Source organism: Paramormyrops kingsleyae, chromosome 19 (assembly GCF_048594095.1).
Source record: "Paramormyrops kingsleyae isolate MSU_618 chromosome 19, PKINGS_0.4, whole genome shotgun sequence".
Taxonomy (NCBI): domain Eukaryota; kingdom Metazoa; phylum Chordata; class Actinopteri; order Osteoglossiformes; family Mormyridae; genus Paramormyrops; species Paramormyrops kingsleyae.
The window spans coordinates 2,806,901-2,829,842 of NC_132815.1; the positions used below are offsets into that span (position 1 = coordinate 2,806,901).

Sequence of the window (22,942 nt, forward strand, 5' to 3'; positions counted from 1 at the left end):
ATTTTATGTGTTCTGTAATCAAATAAAAAGATATCTACAATGTCAATTAATGAAGTGCAAATAGAAAAGAAAAAAAAAACAATGGGGAACTTTGCAGTCCCCATTATGTCCACGTGTCGGCGCTGCGCATTTTCCAGCCCTTCTGCCATCTACAGTGGGGATTTTTGCCCTTTTCTAATGAAAGGCTATGCAGTCCAAAATACGTCATTCGCTGGCCGATAGCGCTAATGCAAATTAATGCGAATACAGAAAACACCGAAATATTACTAATTTCCTCAACATATACAAAGGAGGAAAATTAATGCCATATTCTCGTAAAATGATAAGAAACTGTAAAGACGCTTAATTTTCTGCCATTACAGACCCAGCATAAAAATAACTGTACGCCGAGAGACTGGCGCCCGCCCGAGGCTATGCGCAGACCAGGCTACCGCCGCAGCGCCATTTACAGCTGATCAGATTTGTTCATCGAGCAAGCGAGCGAGCCTTAACAGCCCAGCGTCACGTGACGCCGCGTGCGTAGTCGTACGTGTGCGAGCCCGGTCACGTGAGGCTATGTGCGTACGCGGCGGAGTTGGGTGTGAAGATGGCGGACGAGGAGGCCGAACATGATCGTAGCGCACAGAGCGGCGCCAGCGCGGCGGTGGCGGCTCTCGGAGAGCGGCTGCAGGGGCTGGCCGCCGCGCTGAAGAGCAGCACGCAGTCGCCGGTGCAGTCCGCATCCCAGTACTGCCAGGAGTTCTGCCAGGTCGGTCAGTTATTTCTAAAGCTCGATGAGCATCGGGGCGATTTCAAAATAAAGCCGCACAAACGGTGTCGGTCTGAGATCGGAGCGACCGCTGAGCGAGCGGCGGCTTTGCAGGAGCATCCGAGCGCTCCTTTGTGTCGGATGCAGGACGCGCGTCCCAGCCTCGGGCTCGTGCATCGCGCCAGGTTTCCTCAGGACTGGCTTGTTGTTGTTTCCCCGTAGCCCGCTGGCTAACGCCGCCCCGCCGAGGCTGCGGCGCTGGACGGAGCCGAGCGCGGAGACCCCCGCTGCTGCCGAGGGATGTTCATCCTTCATTGTCATGTCAGGCGCTCCGGCTCTGTCCCCAGCAATGTCATGCCGGTCTTATTCCGCGTCGGGGGTGCAGCCGCACTGCCGGATCCCCCGGCGATCGTTACCGGGAATCTCCGGCGCCGTGAAGTTTGCCACCTTTTGCACATGAAATTAAGCGGCGCTTTGTGACGGTGCCGCCGCAGAGCCCCGAATTGGCTCCCCGGGCCCTTGCGGCTGTTTTGTGTGTTTTTTTATTTTCCCTGACTGCGCCGTGCATCGCTGTCCGCCAGTAGATCATTCATGGCGGCCGGAGCCTTGCGAGCGGTCATTGTTAGGCTGCGGACGCGCATCTGCGGCTGATTCGCCGACTTCCCGGGATCGGAGCCGGCGATGCGGCCAGTTAATGACGGGACGGGGGTTTCGGCCGCCACGCCGCCTTTGGAGCTGGAGGGGGGTGTCTCCCCGGCCGCTGGGCAGCTCCTTTTGTTGGAGGTCGCCGTGAATGAACGGGGTAAATCGGTGCGTCTCCGAGGCGGGGTGAAAGTCGCCCCCGGTGCCGTGCACAGTGTCTGCTTTAATAACCCATTTTCCGCTGCCTCCACCCCATTTCTGAGTTACGATTTCTCGCTGGGCTGCCAGAGTTTCGTCGTGATTAATCGGTAATTTCTTCAGCCGCAGGTGATAAAAGCTGACTGGCTTTCCATAGGCAAGTTGCCTCTATTACTGAAACCGAAGCATTTTCCAGTAATGAATATTTGACTGTAAAATCGTAGTTGTATTTGTTTGAAGGCCTGCAGTTTCCTTGGAGAGAATAATCTTTTTGTAAAAGTACAGTTTGTACTATAGGTATGGAGTATATAAATATCAAGTTGTATGTGTTGAGGTTTCCAAACTACAATGGAAATGTGACACTGTAATGGTTTACATTTTCTGAGTAATTGTCATGGCAAGTGCATGGTTAATATATGTATTTGTCAACAAATTGTACTTTCTCCCTATTTAATTTACGTTCTTTCTGTGCAAATGGTTACTTTGCAAAGATGAAAGCTGTTTCTGTAGTTAAGAGGCTGTAAAATGAAGCAGATTAAAATTTTCTCTGAAATCAATGAGTGTCTGGGGCAGGATGGGAGTCTGGATGTATTCTGAAGGTATGTTTTGCTTGTGACTGTAAATCCCATGGCAGTCGCTCACGTGCTGTGGTTTCCTGTTCAGGTGCCAACAGAAGATGCAAACGAATGCGTCCCATTGGGTGGGGAGGATGGTGATAATAATGGAGATGAACAACAACATCAGAACCTCAAGTGGGCCCCGAGAGGCCTGCGGGCGATATTTTGCGTTAACAGCTTCCAGAAATGACTGCCTCAGGACGTGTGGGGATCCTCGTAATTGTTGAAAAGTGTTATTGTTGTTGTTCTAGCTTGTTGGTAGCTTGTTTTCTAATTTTGAATTCCGATCTGGTGTTGATGATGTTAGGTGTCTGGCCTAAAACCAGAACTGATCTCTAATTAGGCAAAACTTTGAGCTTCCAGTCAGTAGGTCCACATACAGGTATGAATGGTAGTAATCTGCCGCTAGCCTTGTTTCCCAAAACAATAACATTCTTTTAGATGCCACTTTATATGTCTGGATTGTTGCTGTGGGGCATGGAAAGTCTGTTAGAGAAACTAGCAGATTTCCAGAGCGAGGAATGCACCCAGGAGCACTGTGAGGAGGAACACGCTTGTTTGGCCCTCGGTCTAACGGTGCCAGCGAGTGGGATCGCGGCGGCTATAAAACGGCGTGTGTTTAACATGCTGAGAGGTTACTACAGTGTGTTTGCTAGGCTTTGACACTCTCCAGCACTGCCCAGGTAAAAGAAAGATATAATGCTTGTTCCTTGTGGGTCTGCTCTGTTCCTTTAGGGAGACTGTTGGTCTGATGGGTGAAATTTAATGTCTTGGCTGGGGATTGGAAGGTTTGGGAGACCAGTGTAATTAGCTGGTTATGATTTATAAGGTGGAAAATTGCATATGTGTGGATGTCGGGCCCTTTGTTTATGTTTGGATATCGGTGTTACCATCCTTGCTGTTGCTCATCAAGTAGAAAGTCGCAGTGACAACACAAAGGTTGTGGGTTCAGATCTCAGAGCTCACTAAAAACGGATTTGTTACCCTTCCCTCTACTGTCTAACACTTTGAATGAAAAGGTCAGAAATACGAATGTAAATGTTACCACTCCCGTGAAGCATGTATTTTTCTCGTTTTCTCTTTCTGTTAAAGTGTTAGAAGTGTTTAAGCCAGACAGACCTGGTCTGGGCTTTCATGGCGACTAGCTGCCTAAATAGGTGGCTGTCAGTCATTCTCACCACTATTTTCAATGAGGATTCACAGCCTATTAGGTCATCATGTAGGACCCCCTTTTTTCTTGCACCAGAGTTTTAGTTTCTTGTTTGAGGGATGTAACTTTTGTAGAATGTGGCGTTGGGCCCCTTTTGACTCCTGGTGAGGCGGCCCCGGGGCCCATCCTCAGGTCTCTGGGACCCGCCCTGTCGCTCCAGGCTCTTGCCCCAGCCCAGCCTCGCTCTGTATATATACAAGCTGCGTGGGTCGCCAGGCATTTGGGATAGAGCCTCAGAAATGTCAGGATGATCTTTGGGTGGCTTCCAGGCTGATCGTTTAAGGCTGGGTTTATGTCCCACTTTCCATTGGGTAAAAAATCACAGCTGGTAGCATCAGCAGATCTGCAAGCAGCACTGCGTCTCGTACACAAGCTGGAGGAATGATGGCGCCCCAAAGGGAGTTTCTCATGTGAACGGTGTCCAAGGCTCGAGCTTTTAGCTGAGGTATGTTCAAAGTGCTGTGGCTGATGTTATGTAAGGCAAACTGAAAACCTGCATGGGGGGTTTTAAGGTGTTATGGTGCATCTCAGAGACTTGGGTGGTGGGAGCGAGGAAGCGGCCGCGTGTTTGCGGAGCTGAGGGGGTGCATGGGACTGCGATTCCCGGCTCCATATCCTCATCCAACTCCGGAACGCCGTAGTGCTTCGTAAACAACAGGTCATCTCGCTTCCGTGTGAGACAGGTGCACGTCTCTGGCGTTACCCCAGGACATGGAATCGGGGGGTCCGGAGGGTAGAGGAGATGTAGGTCGGGTTGTATCAGATCAGCGAGTTCACGAGACCGAAGACACTCGTTTGATTTAGCTGCATATTGGGTAGGGTGAGCCTCTGGAGATTCTCAGCTGTTGTGTGAGCTTGTGTAGAGGCACAGATGGAGCCCCCCCTCCCCAAGCCCCACCAAGCTCCCTGTAGCGCCACACATCACGTCAGCTCAGCTGGCCACTTCACCCCCTGCGTGCAGGAGGGGGCCCTGATTGACCAAATATATTTTAGATGCCCCGCTGCTCCTCGCCGCCAATTGCGCCTCGATGAATATGCATGACCTTGCGCCCCCTGTGGCCGGCTGTTGTGTGGCGTTCGTCTTCTGCTTTACTAACTCCATCATGGGAGTCGCAGGAGGGATGTCTTCATGTAGAAGGTGCGTTAGGGATTTATGTTATTTTTATTTCGGTGCCCGTCTCCGTGAGGTTCTCGCACTGCCGTGTCCTCGACGCGCAGACACTCCTGGTGAATCAGAGTTCGCCATCCCCGTATTTCGGGTGGGCAAAAAAAAAACGAAAAACTAGAGTTTGTTAAAGGCTGAACCATTTCAACATGTGCTTCACTGGCTGGAATAAATGCAGTTTGGGAAAAAGTGATCCAGATTACCTCGTATCTGGATTTATGCTACTATAATGTGATCTGATCTTCGATTCTATGTATCTTCTTATGGCTTTTCACATCGTTATAGCTATATTGAATAAATTGTTAAAGCAGTGACTGTCGTTGATTGGGAAAAAATATGTAAACTAATATCCTTTAACAGTAACCTCAAGAAACCGCTTCTGTGGCTGCTGATCAGACCCATACCGTGGTTAGGAGGTATCTATACAAAACTGTTTTGGTTCTTGTATTTTTTAGGAATGTCTAGCTTCTGCAGACTGCTTTTGACTATGGTGCAGCACTTCAGTGGGAATGAGTTCGGGACTCTGTCAAACTCAGCACTGCTGGGGATTTACACCTGTAGTATTGTTGTATTGTACAGCCCAGCTATTGGGATTTAGACGCAGATGGGAGCCCTGAGCGTCTGCTGTAGATGTTTCTTTTATTCTTTGGGTATCTCTGACCCCTTCATTGCCGTGCTGCAGAGCCGAGGTCAGGCTTTGGTATGTCGAGTCCTTTTTTTTCTCTCTCCAAACATAACATTTTGTCCATTTCCCAAGAAGTTCAGATATTTTCCGTCGTCTTTTCTCTTTAGTTCTTTAAACGTGGTCTTTAGCAAGCTTGAGGTGGGCCGCAGTGTGACCTCAGAGAGCGATTCACCTCCCAGTGTGACCTCAGAGAGCAAGTCACTGCCCATCAACAGCACTCCGTTTTCTTTCTTTCTTTCTTTCTCATGGTGCACTTATGAGCACAGACATTATCCAGGGCAAGAGATGCAATAGTGCTTAGCTGTCACCCTGGGGATCCCTGTCACTTGTTGCAGTCTGCCGTGCCCTTGCTTTGACCTTTGCAGTCTTCCGTGTCCTTGCTTTGACCTTTGCAGTCTTCCGTGTCCTTGCTTTGACCTTTGCAGTCTTCCGTGTCCTTGCTTTGACCTTTGCAGTCTGCCGTGCCCTTGCTTTGACCTTTGCAGTCTGCCGTGTCCTTGCTTTGACCTTTGCAGTCTTCCGTGCCCTTGCTTTGACCTTTGCAGTCTGTCGTGCCCTTACTTTGACCTTTGCAGGTTGCCCTCTCCTAAGCAGAAGAGCGACGGTGCTGAATTTCTTCCATTTGTTAAGTGTCTGCCTGACTGGGGACTGTAACTAACATAGTCACTGGTCTAGACCTCCTCCTTTAACCTATACCAGTCTTGTGCTTCTGTAGTTCTAATGCTGAGGTCCTCAGAAATCTGTTGATTGGTGATATTGCTCTTGGCTTCCATTGTGAAGAGCAGATGGCCAAAATTGTATTTGCACAGTCGGCATAGACAAAGCCCATCCCGAATCAATCAGAGCACCTCTCTCCAGTTACCCTCTTTTTCAAGAAGTTGTTATTCTAGAGGTTCACATTCATTTTCCATCAATGACCTTGATTTAATCCCTTTCTCTCTGCACTGCGTGCCTGAATTGATTGTGTATGTGCAGTAAATCGATGGGCCACTTTCTGTTGGCTGTATGCGTGGTTTGTGTAGCTGCTCTTCCTGCCAGAGATGGATCCTGCTTGTTGTGCAGTATAAGGCTACGTGACGATGACTCCGCCGCTTTGTAAGCAGCCGCCTCGCCTGCGCAGCCAGGCAGGGGCACTGTGTCTTCTCAGGTCATGTGACTCCACCGCAGCGTCTGGCTTCAGACGGGGGGCCGTGGGTTTGTGTGCTTGCTGAGGAGGCAGCCCCCGGCTGCTGGCCGCGGGTCCAGGGTGACCCCTGACATTTGTGACCGGCCACAGCTATCTGGTGACGTGTCTTTTTTAAAAGGGTCAGGCTGTCTGGAGGAGAATCATTGTGTCACATTTAATGTACATCTGAGTGTGAGTTCCTGTGCTATTAATATAGCATGAATATACCAGTGATGCAGAGGTGAATTTGGGGTGTGTAGGAAAGCCCTTCTGCCCTGCCTGTGTCATCAGTGGCTAAGAGCAGATCCTGGACCAGCTGCAGAAGCTGTTTGCAGAGCACCTGGTCTCCTGCAACCTTCCCTGCTGAACATCGTTATGGCGGAGGGGGCGCGCCTTCCCTCTCGGCCAGCGGGGCGGCGCCGTGGCAGGTTGCCCGTGTCTGATGGCTGCAAGCACCTGACAGGGGGATTTCTTGGTGACCGATATCCTGCATGGAGGCTTTCAGCCTGAGGAGGAGGAAACTCTGCAGAGGCTCCAGAAGAGGCCAGTGCAGTGTTCCTGCTTTAGCGATTGCTTCCATTTACTGCCCCTTCTGACAGCATGCCTGTCTCGTATTGATCACGTATTGTACGGAGATGCGGGAGACGGGGCTCTGTCAGTGCCTCTTTGGGATCTCCAGTTGTCAGCGGTTAACGTCGCTCTGCATTGCCTCCGTGATCCGTTACTCAGGTACAGTGAGTGTTGACTGTATCGGGGTCTTCGGCGTCCTCCCCCCTGGCTGTGTGGGACCGCCGAGAGCGTCTAAGCGACTGAGTGCTATGGGGGCTCGTCTTGGACCTTCCGGGTCTGTCATTCTGCGGTGGATTCTGCTACCCTGCTTACCCGCTCTTCCCCCGAACAGTCGGCCAGGAAGGTGACTCTGTCTTTCGCACTTCAGCTGAGCCATCTGAACGGATCGGTCATCCGGATTCTTTGGGAACACCCGGAAATTCCCAAGCCTTTCCCTCTCTATAGGCTCTGATTGGGCAGTTACTGTCCGGAATGATGTCGCCATCACATTCATCGTTTTGTTTTTAATTTTTATTTATTTTTTTTAAATCTGCTTTCATTGAGAAGTGAGGCTGAGGCTTGTGGTTTGAGGTGAATCGAGTGAGCAGAACCAAACTGGGATATCAGGAGGGTCATGGGTAATTTCACAGATCTTTCTGGAACCGTTTCGGGCAGTTCTTTTGGTTCTCAGCCTTCGCATGCGCTAGAAATATTAGTCTGAGGTAACATTTTAAGAGAAGGGTGCAGTGATTCATTACGGGCTTGTTCTCGGTGATGGTGGTCTGCGTATCTGTATCTGCTGTTCACTCAAGGACGGAACATAGCATGACAGGCTGGTAATGACACTGTTTTGGGTGTCTTGTAAATCTCTCTCCCCCTCTCTCTCTACCCCCTGCCCCTCCCTCTCCCCCTCTCTCTCTGCCCCCCTGACAGACGCTGCTGGAGTACGCAAGCCGATGGCGGATGGAGGAGGACCCCCTGCCCTTGGTGCAGGTGTACACCACGGCCCTCGTGAGCTATGCCCATGCCGCGGCCTGCCTCTCCATGCAGTGCGAGAACGTTCAGCTGGTTCTTGAGCGCCTCACGCTGTGAGTTTATCCCTAACATATACCTAAAGCAGCCCGTCGCTTTAAATCGAGCCGCCCGAGCGGAAACGGCATCGTCGTCGTTAGCATCCTGCTAGTTGTGGATTTCTCTAATGCAAGTCAATAACTAATGACGCTGTCAGTTTATGTTGCTGTACTGCTAAAATGACTTTAGTGCTTTGTGTTGAAACCATGGGTTCCTCGTCTTTAACCAGCATGCCCTCTGCTGGCCTTTTGTGCTCAGGAGGATGCCAGAGAAATATAGAGCACTGCATGTTCCAGGGTGAAACGTTAGATTAAAAAGTCAGAGTAAAATTACAGTCGGTACAAACGCAAGATTGGGGGTTGTTTTCGCTTTTCTTTTTTTGTAACCAGTGCACTCTGCAGTTCTTCATCTTACCCTGTGCAGCTGGGTGCTTCCTTACGCAGTGCCTGGTTAAAGGGTAACTTGGGTGATTTACACATCATACGCAGCTTGATTTGTATCACAAAGCTTGCTTGTTTGGGAATGGTGTGTCCGAGAGAGCACTAAGACAGACTGAACACACACACTGAAGACCAGGGCTTCCTGCTGCTGGAGGTCTACACACACACACCCCCCCCCCAGGCCAGGACTTCCTGCTGCTGGAGGTCTACACCCCCCACCCCCAGGCCAGGGCTTCCTGCTCCTGGAGGTCTACACCCCCCCCCCCCCCCCCAGGCCAGGGCTTCCTGCTCCTGGAGGTCTACACCCCCCCCAGACCAGGGCTTCCTGCTGCTGGAGGTCTACACCTCCCCACCCCCACAGAGCTTAGGTGCAGCCCTGATGTAACACACCTAATGCAGATAATCAGGTCCTTCAGTCGCACCTCAGTATTAGAGGTGGACACTAAGCTCTGCAGGGTGATGGATCTCCAGGAGCAGGAATGAGAAGGCCTGCTGTAGATGACCATCTCCCAAGGAAATACTTTTCTAATAACATTAGGACTGGAATGTGTTCGATTTCATCAAGTTTATATTCCGGAAGTAATGTGGGCAAATGAAGTCATGGAGACGGGCACTGGAAATATCTCACCACAGCTGGGATTTGACGTGCATGGTCCTGGTTGGGGTTTTTCAGAGGTGGTCAGAGAGTGTAATTACTGCAACCTGCCCAGCAAGGTCAGTGTACACTGCACGGTGTGCTGCGTTTCTCAGGAAGACACGAAACCGTGAAAAATGTGCGGCGGGAGAAAAGTCGTTTCACAATCTGCCGGCCCAGTTAGCAGGAGGGGCAAAGTCTGGCTTTAAAATGGTCACAAATGGGGGGAGCAGGCTTCTGTGTGTTACGGAGGAGATGGGGGAGGGGAGTATGCCCAGGGCTGGGATAACAAGGCGCGGACGGCAGCGGCGCTCATTAGACGTCTCCTTCATCCCTCCTCTGTCCTTGCGGTGATATAATGAAGCACAGCGAAATGGAGGCAGGCCAGCAGATGAGGGCAGGCCGGCAAATGGAGGCAGAGGTGCCGAGTCGGAGCGGGAGATGAAATGATGTCCTGCCTCTCTCTCTGTGTCCGAGACAAAGCGTGCTCTGTCGTTGGTGCAGGGTGACAGGCCTGTCCCTCATAATTACTCCTGATTTGTGGCCATTTATCTCATCTTCAGGAGTATCTGCTGGCTGTCGTGACCGAGAGGCATAATTTTAATAGAGCCTGTCTCTCTCCCCCCCCCTTAACCTACATGCTTTAGTGTGGCTGTTTACTGAGCAAGAGTGATAAATTAACAGGAATGACTTTTAAATGGATGAGTTTCAGACGGACTGCACGTCACGGTACTTAATCACAATTTTCATGGCTGATTATGGTGCATGGATTTTGGAATGGAAAAAATAAGCGTCCCATGGAATTTTCTTTGGCCTACCTTCCCGAATTACTGCGCGCACAGGCCTGAAAGTGCATTTTAAGAGGAATTTAACGATGCTGCAAACCGGATATTCCCATCCTGTGTCTTTGCCCGTCTCTCGTTTTTATGAGGGAAGCTGTAAAAAATGATGTCATGCATATTTTAGTTCTGCTGTGTGCATGTAGAGTTGTGATCACAGCGCCCCCTTGGTCCACCCCCCCCCCCCCCCCCCAACCTCCATGCTTGTGATCATGGCTCATGGTGGCTGGGTTACAGCTACACAGGCCTTTAGCTGCAGACATATTGGTTTCCTTCTGTCCCACCCACCCCCCGCTGTTTGAGGTGACACGTGGACCGCCTGTCGGCTGCGGTACCCATCTAGCTTCCTGGTGCCCCTCCCGCCTCCTGCCCACCCCATGCCTGTCCCTTGTCTCCGTCGGGGTGATTCCTTGCCACCCCAACCCAACCCCCCCCGGCCGCGAGGGTTCATACTGATGCCATGTGATATGGAAAGAGGACTGACACGTGCACTGACTGTGCTCCGCTGGCTGTGCAGGAGCTGCGTGGAGCTGCTGCTCTCGCTGCCGGAGCCGGTGCCCGTCGCCCTGTGGAAGGACGTCCAAGTCTCTGTGCAGGTAACAGCCTCTGCCATTATCATTCCTGGAACGTCTTCATCGGAAGGATAAAAATCATGTTTGTTTAATTATTTGGTAGCTGCTTTAGAAGTTCCTAAATCGGCATAGTGTGGTGGCTTGTTGGTGTTTGGCTGAGGGTTTGTCACGGTATTGGTTTGGGGTTTATTTCTTGACATAGTGATTAGCGTTGATTCTCACTCTTTGTTCCATCTGAGGATGAGTGTTTTTATTTCATGCTCTTTATAGCTGGATATTCAGGAGCACTCAGGCTCTTCCCACACATACCCTGGGGCTCGCACGTCTCTCGTGTCTGTGCTGCATAGAGGGTTTCTCCTACCGCTTGCGGCACTGACCCCGCACACACTGGAGCTCGCACGTCTCTCGTGTCAGTACCATATAGAGGGTTTCTCCTGCTGCTTCTGGCTCTGACCCCAAACAACCTGGGGCTCGTATGTTTCTCATGTCGGTTCTGCGTAGAGGGTCTGTCCTGCAACTTCCAGCGCTAACCCCGCATACACTGGGGCTCGCACGTCTCTTGTGTCTGTGCTGCACAGAGAGTTTCTCCTACCGCTTACGGTGCTGACCCCACACGCCCTGGGGCTTGCACATCTCTCGTGTCGGTGCTGTGTAGATGGTCCCTCCTGCTGCTTTCGGCGCTAACCCCGCACGCCCTGGGGCTTGCACATCTCTTGTGTCGGTGCTCCACAGGCCGGTGTTCCTCCACACAGGCATCCTGCAGTTTTGGTAGATGTTTAATGGAAGCCGATGGCTTTCACTGGTGGGATTGGATGTGTAGCATTAGTGTGACTTACAGCTGCAAAGACCTTCTGCAGGCTTGACAGGATTTCTTGTTCATATACAGTTTTACAGGGTTTTGCACTCATGCTGGTGGTAAGAGTTTAATTTCAAAACTAACCTCAAGTCATCGTTTTGCCCTGTAACCCTGTCCTGGGTGGATGCCTGTTGTCTCTCTATGTAGATAGAAATTTAGAGGTAGTTTTGCTTAATTACAGTGTGAATCGGGTCCCCACTGGTGTAAGCACACTGAAGAGCTGCCTGATTCTTGTTTGAAGGCATCGGAAGGCTGCTTGTTCATCCTGTATCCCTGGCGTGATTGAGGGCAGGCTTTGCAGCGCCCCAGACATTTCCAGATCTTTAGCCGACCTCATCTTTATCCAGATCCACGTAGATTTCGAGAAGGCGGGGTCGAGCAGTCCCCGGAGCAGTTGGGATTAAGGACTTTGCTCAGGGGCCCAGTGGTGACATCACTCTGGATTTGAACCGGCAACCTTCCGATCTCAGGCACAGCACCCTAACCCGCTGAGCTGCGCAGGGCTGCGCTGTCCTCAGGCGTCCCAGCAGTGGTGCAAGCGGGCACCTTCCAGACGCCCTATTTACAGTGGCTTCCTTGTGGCACTGCCGGGGCGCGTGTCGGAGGCGGCCGCCGACTCCTCGCTCTCCCCCGTCCACAGGTTGCTGACAGTCTGCTGCAGCAGAGTGGCATCTCGCAGCTGCACATGCTGTCCGTGCTGGCGCAGGAAGGCGGCCCGTGGACCAATGCGACGCTGCAGAGCATCATGTCCAAAGAGGCTCCTGAAACAAGCAAAGGTAAAAATAATAAAGTGGGAAAAAAAAATTTAAACTGGTGCAGAGCTGCTTGATGCATGTCCTCCTTGCGCTCTGACCTTCAGTTATTGTCACCTGGATTGTGCTGCTCAGCACTGTGTTGGTTACACTTGGTGATCCACTGAACCCTAACCCTAACCCCCCCCCCCCCGGTTTCTCCAGTCCAAGAGTTTCTAGCGGCGGAGGGCCCCATGCTGCTGGAAATGCGGGTGAAGCACCTCGTGAAGGAGAACCGCGTGGAGACGGCTGCCCTGCTGGCCAAAGTGTGCGCGGAATACCCCGGGTTCGAGGGGAAGGGCCACTTCAAACAGACGTACCTGGTTTGTCTGTGCACCGTGGCCTCGCGAGACCAGCTGATGCAGGAGGTGAGCGTGTCGTTCAGGAAGGAAGATCAGAGGCGCCCCCCACCCCCCACCCCCCCCACCTACTGGAGGCATTGCACTGACCCCACCTGTCCTGGATCTGAGCTATTTGAGTTCAAAGAATAAAATGTTTGATTGGTGCTTTTAATTTATTTGGGGTTTAATAATATAATTTCATTATATACACAAAACTATTTTAAGATTTGGTAAGTTGTACCTGTCTGAATAGAACCTTTGTGGTGTTGTAATTAATGGCCTTACCCACAGTGGTGTTACATCCTTGTCCACCAGAGGGCGAGCTGCAGAGTCAAATGACATTCCTTTGCAGCTTGGTGATGCAGCCTCATGCTTTCCCATGTACTTTGTGTCAGAAAACATGAACATATGCTGCCCACTGAGATATGAGACTCCTATGTAACGCAGGCCCTGGGCCGTTATTCTCCCTTATTGCTTTTTTTCGTAAAGGTTCGTTAACCTGCTGAATGTGTCCGAGCACAGTGCAGGTGCCTCCTTTCCAGTGACAGTGCAGGTGCCTCCTTTCCAGTGACAGTGCAGGTGCCTCCTTTTCAGTGACAGTGCAGGTGCCTCCTTTTCAGTGACAGTGCAGTGACTCCCTTTGTTTTTGCAGCTCTCCCAGGTGGACTGCAGGGATGCTTTGGAGATGATCTGTAACCTGGAGTCAGAGGGGGATGAGAAGGGAGCCCTGGGCCTTTGCTCTGCCTTCCTCATGCGGCAGCTTCTCCAGGGAGACATGTACTGTGCCTGGTGAGTGAGCCCCGCCTCACGATGCCCCTGCTGCCCCTCCTCACGATGCCTCTGCCGCCCCGCCCCACGATGCCTCTGCCGCCCCGCCCCACGATGCCTCTGCCGCCCCGCCCCACGATGCCTCTGCCGCCCCGCCCCACGATGCCTCTGCCGCCCCGCCTCACGATGCCTCTGCCGCCCCGCCCCACGATGCCTCTGCCGCCCCGCCCCACGATGCCTCTGCCACCCCGCCCCACGATGCCTCTGCCGCCCCTCCTCACGATGCCCCTGCCGCCCGCCTCACGATGCCCCTGCCGCCCCGCCCCACCATGCCTCTGCTGCCTCACCTTTCCAAAAAAACCCACCGCTTCTTACATTTTATGTTTTAGACCAGAGTTTCTCAAACCAGTCCTCAGGGACCAACAAACGGTCCACAGTTTTGCTCCCTCCCAGCTCCCAGGAAGTTTGTCTGTCCCCAAGGACTGGCTTGAGAAACACCGTTTTAGAACTCCCAACCACGATCTTCCAATGCCAGATTGCTATCAGATTCATGCAGGGGAATAAATAGTTTCAAAGGTTGAAGAAATGTTTATTTTTTCTGCTGTCATATTTTGAAAAGTCTCTTGAGGGCATTAGTGATGGACTGTTTGTTGCCCAGATGAAGCCTCTCACAAGCTTCCATGTCCTTTCAGGGAGCTCACGCTCTTCTGGAGCAAGCTGCTGAAACGCCTGGAATTGTCAGCGCAGGCGTTCCTGGAGAGATGTCGTCAAATGTCCCAGCTCTCCAAAACCGTCTACCACATCCTCTTTCTCATCAAGGTCATCCAGTCAGAGGTGGGTCGCTCACTGTTACCATTTGGCTGGATAGAAGAAGGTAAAAAGCTTCATATGTCATAATATATTGCTCACTCTTTTAGCAACTTTATTTTTTTCCAAAACTTTTTACAAATGTGATTTCAGACCTGATGGCTTTCAGTTTTGAACCAACCCAGTGTTCATTACACACCCTGCACAGCTGAGCGTTACGTGGTGTTTTTATGGGGCAATGCCAAAATTCTGATGCTAATGTATTTTTTTCCATTCCTTTAACAGCTGGAGGATGTGGGCCTGCCAGTGTGCATTGAGATGTGTATAAGAGCCCTGCAAATGGAGTCTGGGGAAAGCGGAAACACTAAGGCCACTATTTGCAAGACTATTTCCTGCTTGTTGCCCTCTGACCTGGAAGTGAAGCGGGCATGCCAGCTAACAGAGTTCCTTCTGGAGCCTACAGTGGACTCCTATTATGCTGTGGAGACTCTGTACAATGAGCCGGACCAGAAGTTTGAGGAAGAAAATCTGCCGGTTCCTAATTCACTGCGCTGTGAGCTTCTACTAGTGTTCAAACGACAGTGGCCTTTTGATCCAGAATTCTGGGACTGGAAAACCCTCAAGCGCCACTGTTTAGCTTTGATGGGAGAGGAGGCATCCATCGTGTCATCGATCGACGAGCTGAACGACAGTGAGAACCCGGAAGGGCTCGAAGAAGATGACATGGGAAAAGGTCAGGAGCTCAAAGATCAGATGGAGTGTTTCTGGGATACAACAAATGAGCTCAATGAAATGACTGATGAAAGGAAAAAGAAGAGGGAAATTAAAAAGCTGAGAGAGAAGGGTTTTATCTCTGCCCGGTTCAGGAATTGGCAGGCCTACATGCAGTACTGTGTCTTGTGTGACAAAGAGTTCCTTGGTCACCGTATTGTGCGACACGCACAGACGCACGTCAAAGATGGGGTTTACAGCTGCCCCATATGTGCAGAATCCTTCGACAATAAAGACGTGTTGGTGCCACACGTGGCGTCGCATGTGAAACAGTCTTGCAAAGAGCGACTTGCTGCTATGAAAACTAGCAGGAAGTTGGCCAACGCCTCAAAAATGGCGGCAGCTAATGCCACCATGCAAAAAGACCGATTGCTTGAAAGCCAGCTCTGCAAGCCGAAGTCAAAAGACGTTTTGGATCATGTCAACTCTTCGCATTCTAATAACGCTGACGCTTCAGTGTTGGAGAAAGACGAGGTGTCCACTGTCAGAACGGATAACATGGAGGAATACTCTTGTCCTGTGGCAAATTGTCGGAAAGGCTTTAAGTACTTCAGAAACCTGATAGCCCACGTGAAGGCGCATGAGAACAATGACGAAGCCAAGCGGTTTCTCGAGATGCAAAGCAAGAAAGTGGTTTGCCAGTACTGCCGTCGGCAGTTTGTCAGCGTCACCCACCTGAACGATCACCTGCAAGTGCACTGTGGTGTCAGGCCGTATATTTGCATACAGCTGAACTGCAAGGCCAGCTTCCTCTCCAACGCCGAGCTTCTCATACACCGAAAAGAACACGCAGTGTTTAAGGCTAAGTGCATGTTTCCAAACTGCGGAAGGGTGTTTCATGAAGCTTACATGCTTTATGATCACGAAGCCCAACATTACAAGACGTTCACTTGCAAAGAGCCTGGCTGTAGTAAAATATTCCACTCGCAGTCGCAGCTGGATTTGCATCAGGAGGATCACGTGGTGAAGGAGGAACACACTGCAGCCAAGGACCAATCTCTGACTGAACTAGCAGAACCCCCACTTCTCTCTGTCAAACAGGAACCAAACTATTCCTTGTTCGAACAGGAAGCAGAACTCTCTATGTCTGATGACGTACCCATTGAACAGAAACCCTTCCCTCAATGTCAAGCTGGGCAGAGTACTCTGAGCTCACCTGTAGATAATCTGTGTCCCCCAAGACCAGTGAAAGTAAAGCACTCTGTTGAGAGCATGCTCAACACCGAACTGGGTATTCCTCCTGTGCCAGGATCTGACTGCGAAGAATCTTTCCAGAATGACCCATCTGCATTGGCCCAGCCACAGTTCTCATCAACGTGCCCTGACACCTTTTCGATTGGTTCTCCTGCTGCCCTTTGCTTGTCTGAGCCGAATCAGCCAAGGGTAGCAGATTCTGCGACCCTTCCTCTCCACACTGATCCAGGGCAAATGACTACTCCAGCTCTGTTGCCTGTTCCATACCAGGGAGTTTTACAGGACTCAAATGCACCTTCACGCCTGGATATTCTGCAGAGTACAGTGCAGTCTTTTCCCTGTCACAATCAGGGCTCTCTTCAAAAAGACATGAATGATGTAAGGGATGAAAGTAAAGCTGTCTGCGCAGGATCAATATCAGCACCACATGCAGGACTGTTTGTGAACAGTAACCTGCCAACGGAACAATCCCCACACTGCATATCTGCCGTGATGCCTGGAGTTCACACGTCTGCCGGCTCACAGGCAGGTCCCCCACCAACTGCTCCTCTAACGGCATATGGGGGAGGAACCACAAGCACAGTTGCTCCATCTACATGCCTAGGCAATCCAGTTCCACCTGAAGGAGCTACGCCACCAAAAGAGAGACACAACTGTGCTTTCGAGTCGTGCACAAGGAACTACAGCTCCTACAGAAGTGTCACCAAGCACATGAAAGCGGCTCATCCTGAGTTCTATGCAGAGTGGAAGTTGGCAAAGAAAAATAATCGGATACCCAAGACTGTGATACACAGTGTTTCTGTGGGTGGAAATTTAAGCTCCGTGACACCCTCACAGGACCGAAGGCTCAGCAGTGTCCCTGTATCTGTAGTCCAAATGCAGATGCAGAACACCATCAGCCAGTCTCTGCCCTATTCTGCAGGTTGTCCAGATCCTTCTGGCTCCAACACATCCATCTCTCTCTCGGAAGCTGGCGCGAGTCTGACTCTGCCAAACCAAATGGAAAATATCTTAAACCCGATATTGCTGTCCCAGTTAGGAAACTCTCAGAGCCAGTCTGGGTCAGTACCGCCACATGTCGGGCCTAGTACTCCCTGGCCCTCACAGTCTGGGAACAATCCGGACATTTCCCAACCAGTAGTATGCCCTTCTCATATGTTGTCCTCACACATTCATGGTCTTCCTAATCCGCCTTATACTTCCCAGATGAACACATCTAATGTTGGACCCCAGCCAACAGAGATGGGTCAGCCGGCCCTGCAAGCAGTGCACACTGTGACTGGTCATCCATTCCTGCAGTCACAGGGGGAAAGCAGCACGGCGTTGCCAGAAGGTACCCCAGGGGAAGGTTTACATACTCCCTGTGTTTCCAGATTTGCCCCTAACATTACCCAAGGTACACCAGCACAGATGGGTACAGCACAAATCCAAAACCAAGGATTTGGCCACACTAGTCAGATTGTGCCCTCTAATTCAAAAGGAATGACTAATCCAATGTTAACATCAGCAATGGAAAGTCTTCCACATTCTGTCATGCCGTCTTATATGGAGGATATTAAGGATGCTGTGATATCAGAACCTGTAGAAAATTCAGGCCCTCTATACCCACCACAAATACAAAACACGGCATTTTCCAACTTTAAACCCCCAGAAAGAATTGTTAATGTGCAGATGAAGAATAATGCGAACTCAGATTTTGCTTCTGAAGGAAATTCAACTCTGCAAGCATCAGCTGACCAAGGGCCAGCAAATAACAGCAATGCGTTACCATCAAATGGTGATGGCCTGGCAGTTAAACGAACCAAGCGGAACAAAAGAGCAAAGTGGCCTGCCATTATAAAAGATGGAAAGTTCATCTGTTGCCGGTGTTTCAGGGAGTTCTCCAGCCCAAAATCACTTGGAGGTCACTTGTCAAAGCGTTCTCATTGCAAAGCCTTTGATGACACTGACCTTTCTACAGATCTGCCCACATCATTTCTTGATCTTCTTAATTCACCGCATGTTTTAAACACTGCACAGCAACCAGTGGCTTCAAATTTTAACCCTACCATGACTTTCAAAGACCAGACTAATCAGCCACTGGATAGGTGCTCATTAGACTCGAGGTTTTTCCCTAATGTGACGTTCCCCCAAGCCAACGGCTCTGCTTATTCTAGTTCTGATGGGCAAAACGGTGATGTCCTGAAGCAAGTTATCGATAATCCAACAATCCAAGACCTCTTTGAATCCTCTGGAATTCCACGGACATTCCAGAATCCTTGTGTCTCTTACACTCCCGATGGTCGTTTGCCTGAAAGCACAGTCATTCAGCACACTGGGAATATTCCAGTCAAGACAAAAACTGAACCGCATGGGGAAGATTTTATCAAACAAGAAGCAGACTGCAGGTTTGGAGGTCATGACTTTTCTGATCCTGTCCTTTCTGAGATGCTGGCAGAGAACAATTCTGCTGTTTCACTAAGCAGTCTTCCAACAGATCATTTAAATCAGATACTCAGAGCAGAGACTCTGATGAAGATGAGAGAAAATAAGGGGAATGAAGAATCCCAGCAGGAAGGGATATCAAATGATGGTCTTTTGGCGGCAATGGCCAGTTTGGCACAAAACCTTATGACAAATCCATTGTTGCAGATAACCTCATCTGACTCCAGCGAGCACACATTGACGCCGGTCAGCCCTCAAGACGATGTAGAAAAGAAACAGTCAGAGCAGAATGTCAAGAAAAAACTGCGTGAACAAATTTTAGCAGGGGACCTTCTCAGAAGGGGCAGTTTGTCTCGACCATCTGGTGCTGATGTAAATGCCAGTCCAAGAAACTTAAGTCTGCAGAACCCTGGTCCCCAAACTTTGAATGACCAGCAAAGTTCCGAGTCCTCAAAAGTGGTTCCGGTGATGCCTAATGGGAACCTTAGGTCTGAGATGAACAGCATTGGAATGGTCACTGAGGCCTCTTCTAAGAATTTTGGGGCCTTATCAAAGTTAAGTGCTAGTCAGCAGGGAAGGACTCCTTTAGTTCCACCAGAGGCTCCTGCTGCAGCAGCCGCTGTGATAAACGACACGGACACTGATCCTCTTTTGTCCGAAGTTGTAGATGAAACAGTCATGGAACTTCAAAGAGCTTTAGAGAAATTAGATTTAGACAAGGAAGTTAGTGAGAACACCCAAGCAACAAAAATCTGTTCCCCTGTTATGAACTCGAGTTTAAACAGCATAGTTGTAAATAATACTGATTCTGTGAAGCCAAACATCACTGTAGCCCTAGATGAATGTTTGAAACCATTTGTTTGTGAAAATGAGGGCTGCAAGTACAGAGCTATGACAAAAGATGCTCTCTTCAAACACCTTTCAAAAACACACAATTACACTGGAGAGATGATCAATGAAATCAAGAAAAATCATGGTAAATTTGCCCCATTTCGCTGCCAGATGTGCAATAAGACATTCACCAGAAATTCAAACCTTAGAGCCCATTGTCAGACTGTTCACAGCTTGTCTCAAGATGAAATGATCAGGCTGAGAATAAAACGACAGTGCAACAAAAAGCCTGAGATACAAATCAGTAATGACCAGGTCAGTGGAGAGAAGAACAATCTACTGTTCACTGCAGTAGGCCATGGAAAGCTTAATGAAAGCTTCATAAAACAACATATGCCTACAGATGCTGGACAGAACAGATCAGTTGCTATATCGACACAAAATACGATTGATGCACAAAAAAGAGCAAGCCAAGAACACCATCCAAAGTCTTTTGAGGTGAAGCCAGCTGGTTCCTTAGCTACTCGAGAATCTCATCAAGATAATGGTCTCCCAATTGGACTACCAATTCAGCCTGCACAAGGTATACCTGTTTGTAGTCAGACAGAGGTGGAGAAAGCTTCACCAGCCACGGTTATGACCGGACATCCCTCGGAGGGGTACCTTGCTACAGTTGATGGTGTCGTAGCGCCCCAGCCTCCGAATGCATTATATCCATCTGTCCCCACTTTGCATGCCAAGCAACAAGGAGAGCCACCTGCCCAGATTTTACCAGCTGGGACCTCTTTTGCACCTGCAGCCTCTGGGCCTCCCCAAGAAGATCCTCTGCAGCTCGCAATACGGTCTCCAGACAAGGGGTTTAATGCAATGAAGCCAAAACTGGTCAAACCTAAAGTCGAGACACCCAAGAAGATTAAAGAGAAGAAGGAGCGAAAACCAGCAGTAAAGAATGGTGAGGTAGATGATACCTTCAGCCCTTACAGGCCTTACCGTTGCGTTCACCAGGGATGTATGGCAGCGTTCACCATCCAGCATAACTTAATCCTCCATTATAAGGCTGTACATCAGTCTGCTCTGCCTAAATTTGAAGTGAGCAATGATGACGAACATGACAACCCACCTGAAGATAACAACAAAGAAGATTCTGAGGTTGCTCAAGTGAGTGAATTCAGATGTCAGGTTAAAGACTGCTCACGGATATTCCAAGAAGTGACAAGCTTATTGCAACATTATCTCCAGCTTCACAAATTCACCCTTGATAAAGCGGGTGGCCTGATTTCCAACATAAATCTGGGTAGGTTCCAGTGTGATCAGCCCGAGTGTACCAAATTTTTCACTGCTTTCTGGAAGTACATTGCCCACATCGATGAGGCTCACAAGGAGACAAAGCTATCCAAGGTAGAAGCTGTTGAGGGATTATTCCGATGTGAGGTTGAAGGTTGTGACCGTGGCTATGCTACACGATCTAACCTGCTGCGTCATACCATGAAGAAACACCAGGACCTTTACAAACTTCAGCTGATGACACAACGAAAGAATCAGGATAGAGAGAGACAGGTCTCAAAGAAATCCCAGCCGGGAGTTGATCAAGCTAACGACGGGAAAGAAAACATGCAAAACAACCAAAAAGCTATTCAAAAAGGAAACGACAAAAAAAAAGCCGATGACGTAAAAAATAATCACTGGACAAAGTATGGAAAGCCCTCTTTGAAATCCAAAGAGGAAGCGACCGCAATGTGTACAAAGAAATTTCCCCTACAGTATCCCTGCATGATAAAGGGCTGTGAATCTGTCGTGAGCTCGGAACGGAACATTTTAAGGCACTACATTCGGCATGGACTTTCTGAGAGGTACTTAGAAGAGCAGAGAAGCTACTTCATTTTCTGCAAAAAGTCCTCCCGCTCGAAGTGTTGGTCACACAGAAGCAGAGCCAACTTTGAGGATAGTTCCACTGAGACTTCTGAGAACGAGGACGCAGAAGAAACTGGTCCTGACATGAGCGAGACAGAGAGCTTGAAACTCACCTCTGGCAGGGACGAGACCGCGGAGGACACCGAAATGTCAGACGCCAAGCAGTCCACAGATGACAGCTCTGAAACTAAATCTGTCACGTCATCAGAGGTGAAGAGAAAGAGAGGGCGACCTCGCAAATCCGTTACCGACGAGGTTACACCACTTACTCGTAGGAAGGCATTAGAGAGGTTAAGGTGCACCCGGAGCAATCCAGTCAACTATGCAGGTAATGGATCTGACTCAACTTCCTCCTCCAGTACCGTTCCAACCAATGAGGAGCAACCTGATCAAAGTATATCGCTGAGCTCTTTCAAGCCCATGGGCTTTGAAGTGTCCTTCCTGAAGTTCTTGGAGGAATCCACACAGTCTGCTCATCCTCCGAAAAGGAAAGCTAGCGAGGTCATTGGCACGATCCCTCTGAAAAGAGACAGGACTATTCAGCTAAAAACGGCCACTGTGGTGTGCAAGCGCTCCGATGCTTATGTGCGGCCGAGAGCCATGCAGAGCTGCATAGACTTCAGAAACCCCCAGAACCTGACTTCACTGAGAAACGTGAAGATCGTGGTGGACAGTGCTTTCTCTCACGTGGCTGACCTTCTGCTCAAGCAGCTTCAGGAAATGCGACCTTTGGTGATTCTTCAGAAGTAGACTTTGAGTGTTAACTGACTGGTTGAATGTCTATTATCAAAGCATAGTACTCAGGATTAGAACAGTAACCTGCTGCAGACTGGTGTCCAAAAACAATAATTCATTTGAATAGGTGTATTTTCCAACACTAAGCAGTATCAAGCTATTTGTTAGCCATTAAGTGTACTACATGAGCATTTTAATTTTTCTAAATTAAAATAAAAGCTGATTTTAAAGTTTGGGTAAAGCATTTGTCTCTTTTATGAATATGTACATTTTAAGCTGATCTTTTGTAGTAATTAAGTGTAGGGAATCTAAATTGTAAAGCATGTTTGTATTTATAAAGCGTCACATTACATTGCCTTTGCAGAACAAACATTTTGGAAAATGACAAGGCTCGAAGGTTTAATATCCCCGTGGGATGTTTTTTTTCCTTTTGGTAACAAAATTTATGTAAACAGTTGGATATAGTGTTGTGTAAAATTTGTGACTCATCGTTCTTGTAAGATCTTGTAAATCAGAACCTGTAGACAATACTTGTGTGCGTGTGTGCCTGTGTGCGTGTATATGTGTAAACGAACTACTTTCATCAGCATTCTGAATGTCAAGTTAAACCACATTTTACTACTCATGGTTCCTGTATTTGTATGTTTCTTCACTTTGCAATTTTCCCCCGCCAGATTCATACGTATCCCATTTCCATATGTTGTGGTATACCTTTCTCACACCATTATGAATATGACTGCAACCATTACTGTAGCCAGATAAATTCTGGCAGTTCATGAACTCACTACTGTGTGTGTCCATACAGTTTGATTTGGAATATAAATATGAATCTACATTTCAGTGTCTTTATATGCTATCTTTATTGTAAAGCTTTTAATACAGACTAGTTTTGATGATTTCTTTAGTCTCTTATTGGACATAATTGTGTGCATCTGTCTGGTATGTGAATATTGGACTGGAGTTCATTCAACAATTGGT

At 49.3% G+C, this 22,942-nt stretch overlaps 1 protein-coding gene across 1 annotated transcript; it reads left to right on the forward strand.

Moving 5' to 3' along the window:
• The first annotated feature begins 332 nt into the window (after window positions 1-332).
• On the forward strand, window positions 333-22,205 carry znf292b (zinc finger protein 292b). The gene is made up of 8 exons (XM_023810243.2): window positions 333-748; window positions 7,913-8,067; window positions 10,481-10,559; window positions 12,032-12,167; window positions 12,348-12,550; window positions 13,176-13,312; window positions 13,984-14,125; window positions 14,384-22,205. Exons 1-8 carry the CDS (start codon window positions 587-589, stop codon window positions 21,977-21,979), a joined length of 8,610 nt encoding a protein of 2,869 aa, XP_023666011.2. The 5' UTR covers window positions 333-586; the 3' UTR covers window positions 21,980-22,205.
• Window positions 22,206-22,942: the final 737 nt, after the last annotated feature.

Bases quoted from the DNA above. Each gene is read 5' to 3' on its own strand.
- znf292b (XM_023810243.2), top strand. From the start codon at position 587: ATGGCGGACGAGGAGGCCGAACATGATCGTAGCGCACAGAGCGGCGCC. The intron at 749-7,912 runs GTCGGTCAGTTA...CCCCCCTGACAG, and splicing joins ACTGCCAGGAGTTCTGCCAG to ACGCTGCTGGAGTACGCAAG. The intron at 12,551-13,175 runs GTGAGCGTGTCG...TTGTTTTTGCAG, and splicing joins GAGACCAGCTGATGCAGGAG to CTCTCCCAGGTGGACTGCAG.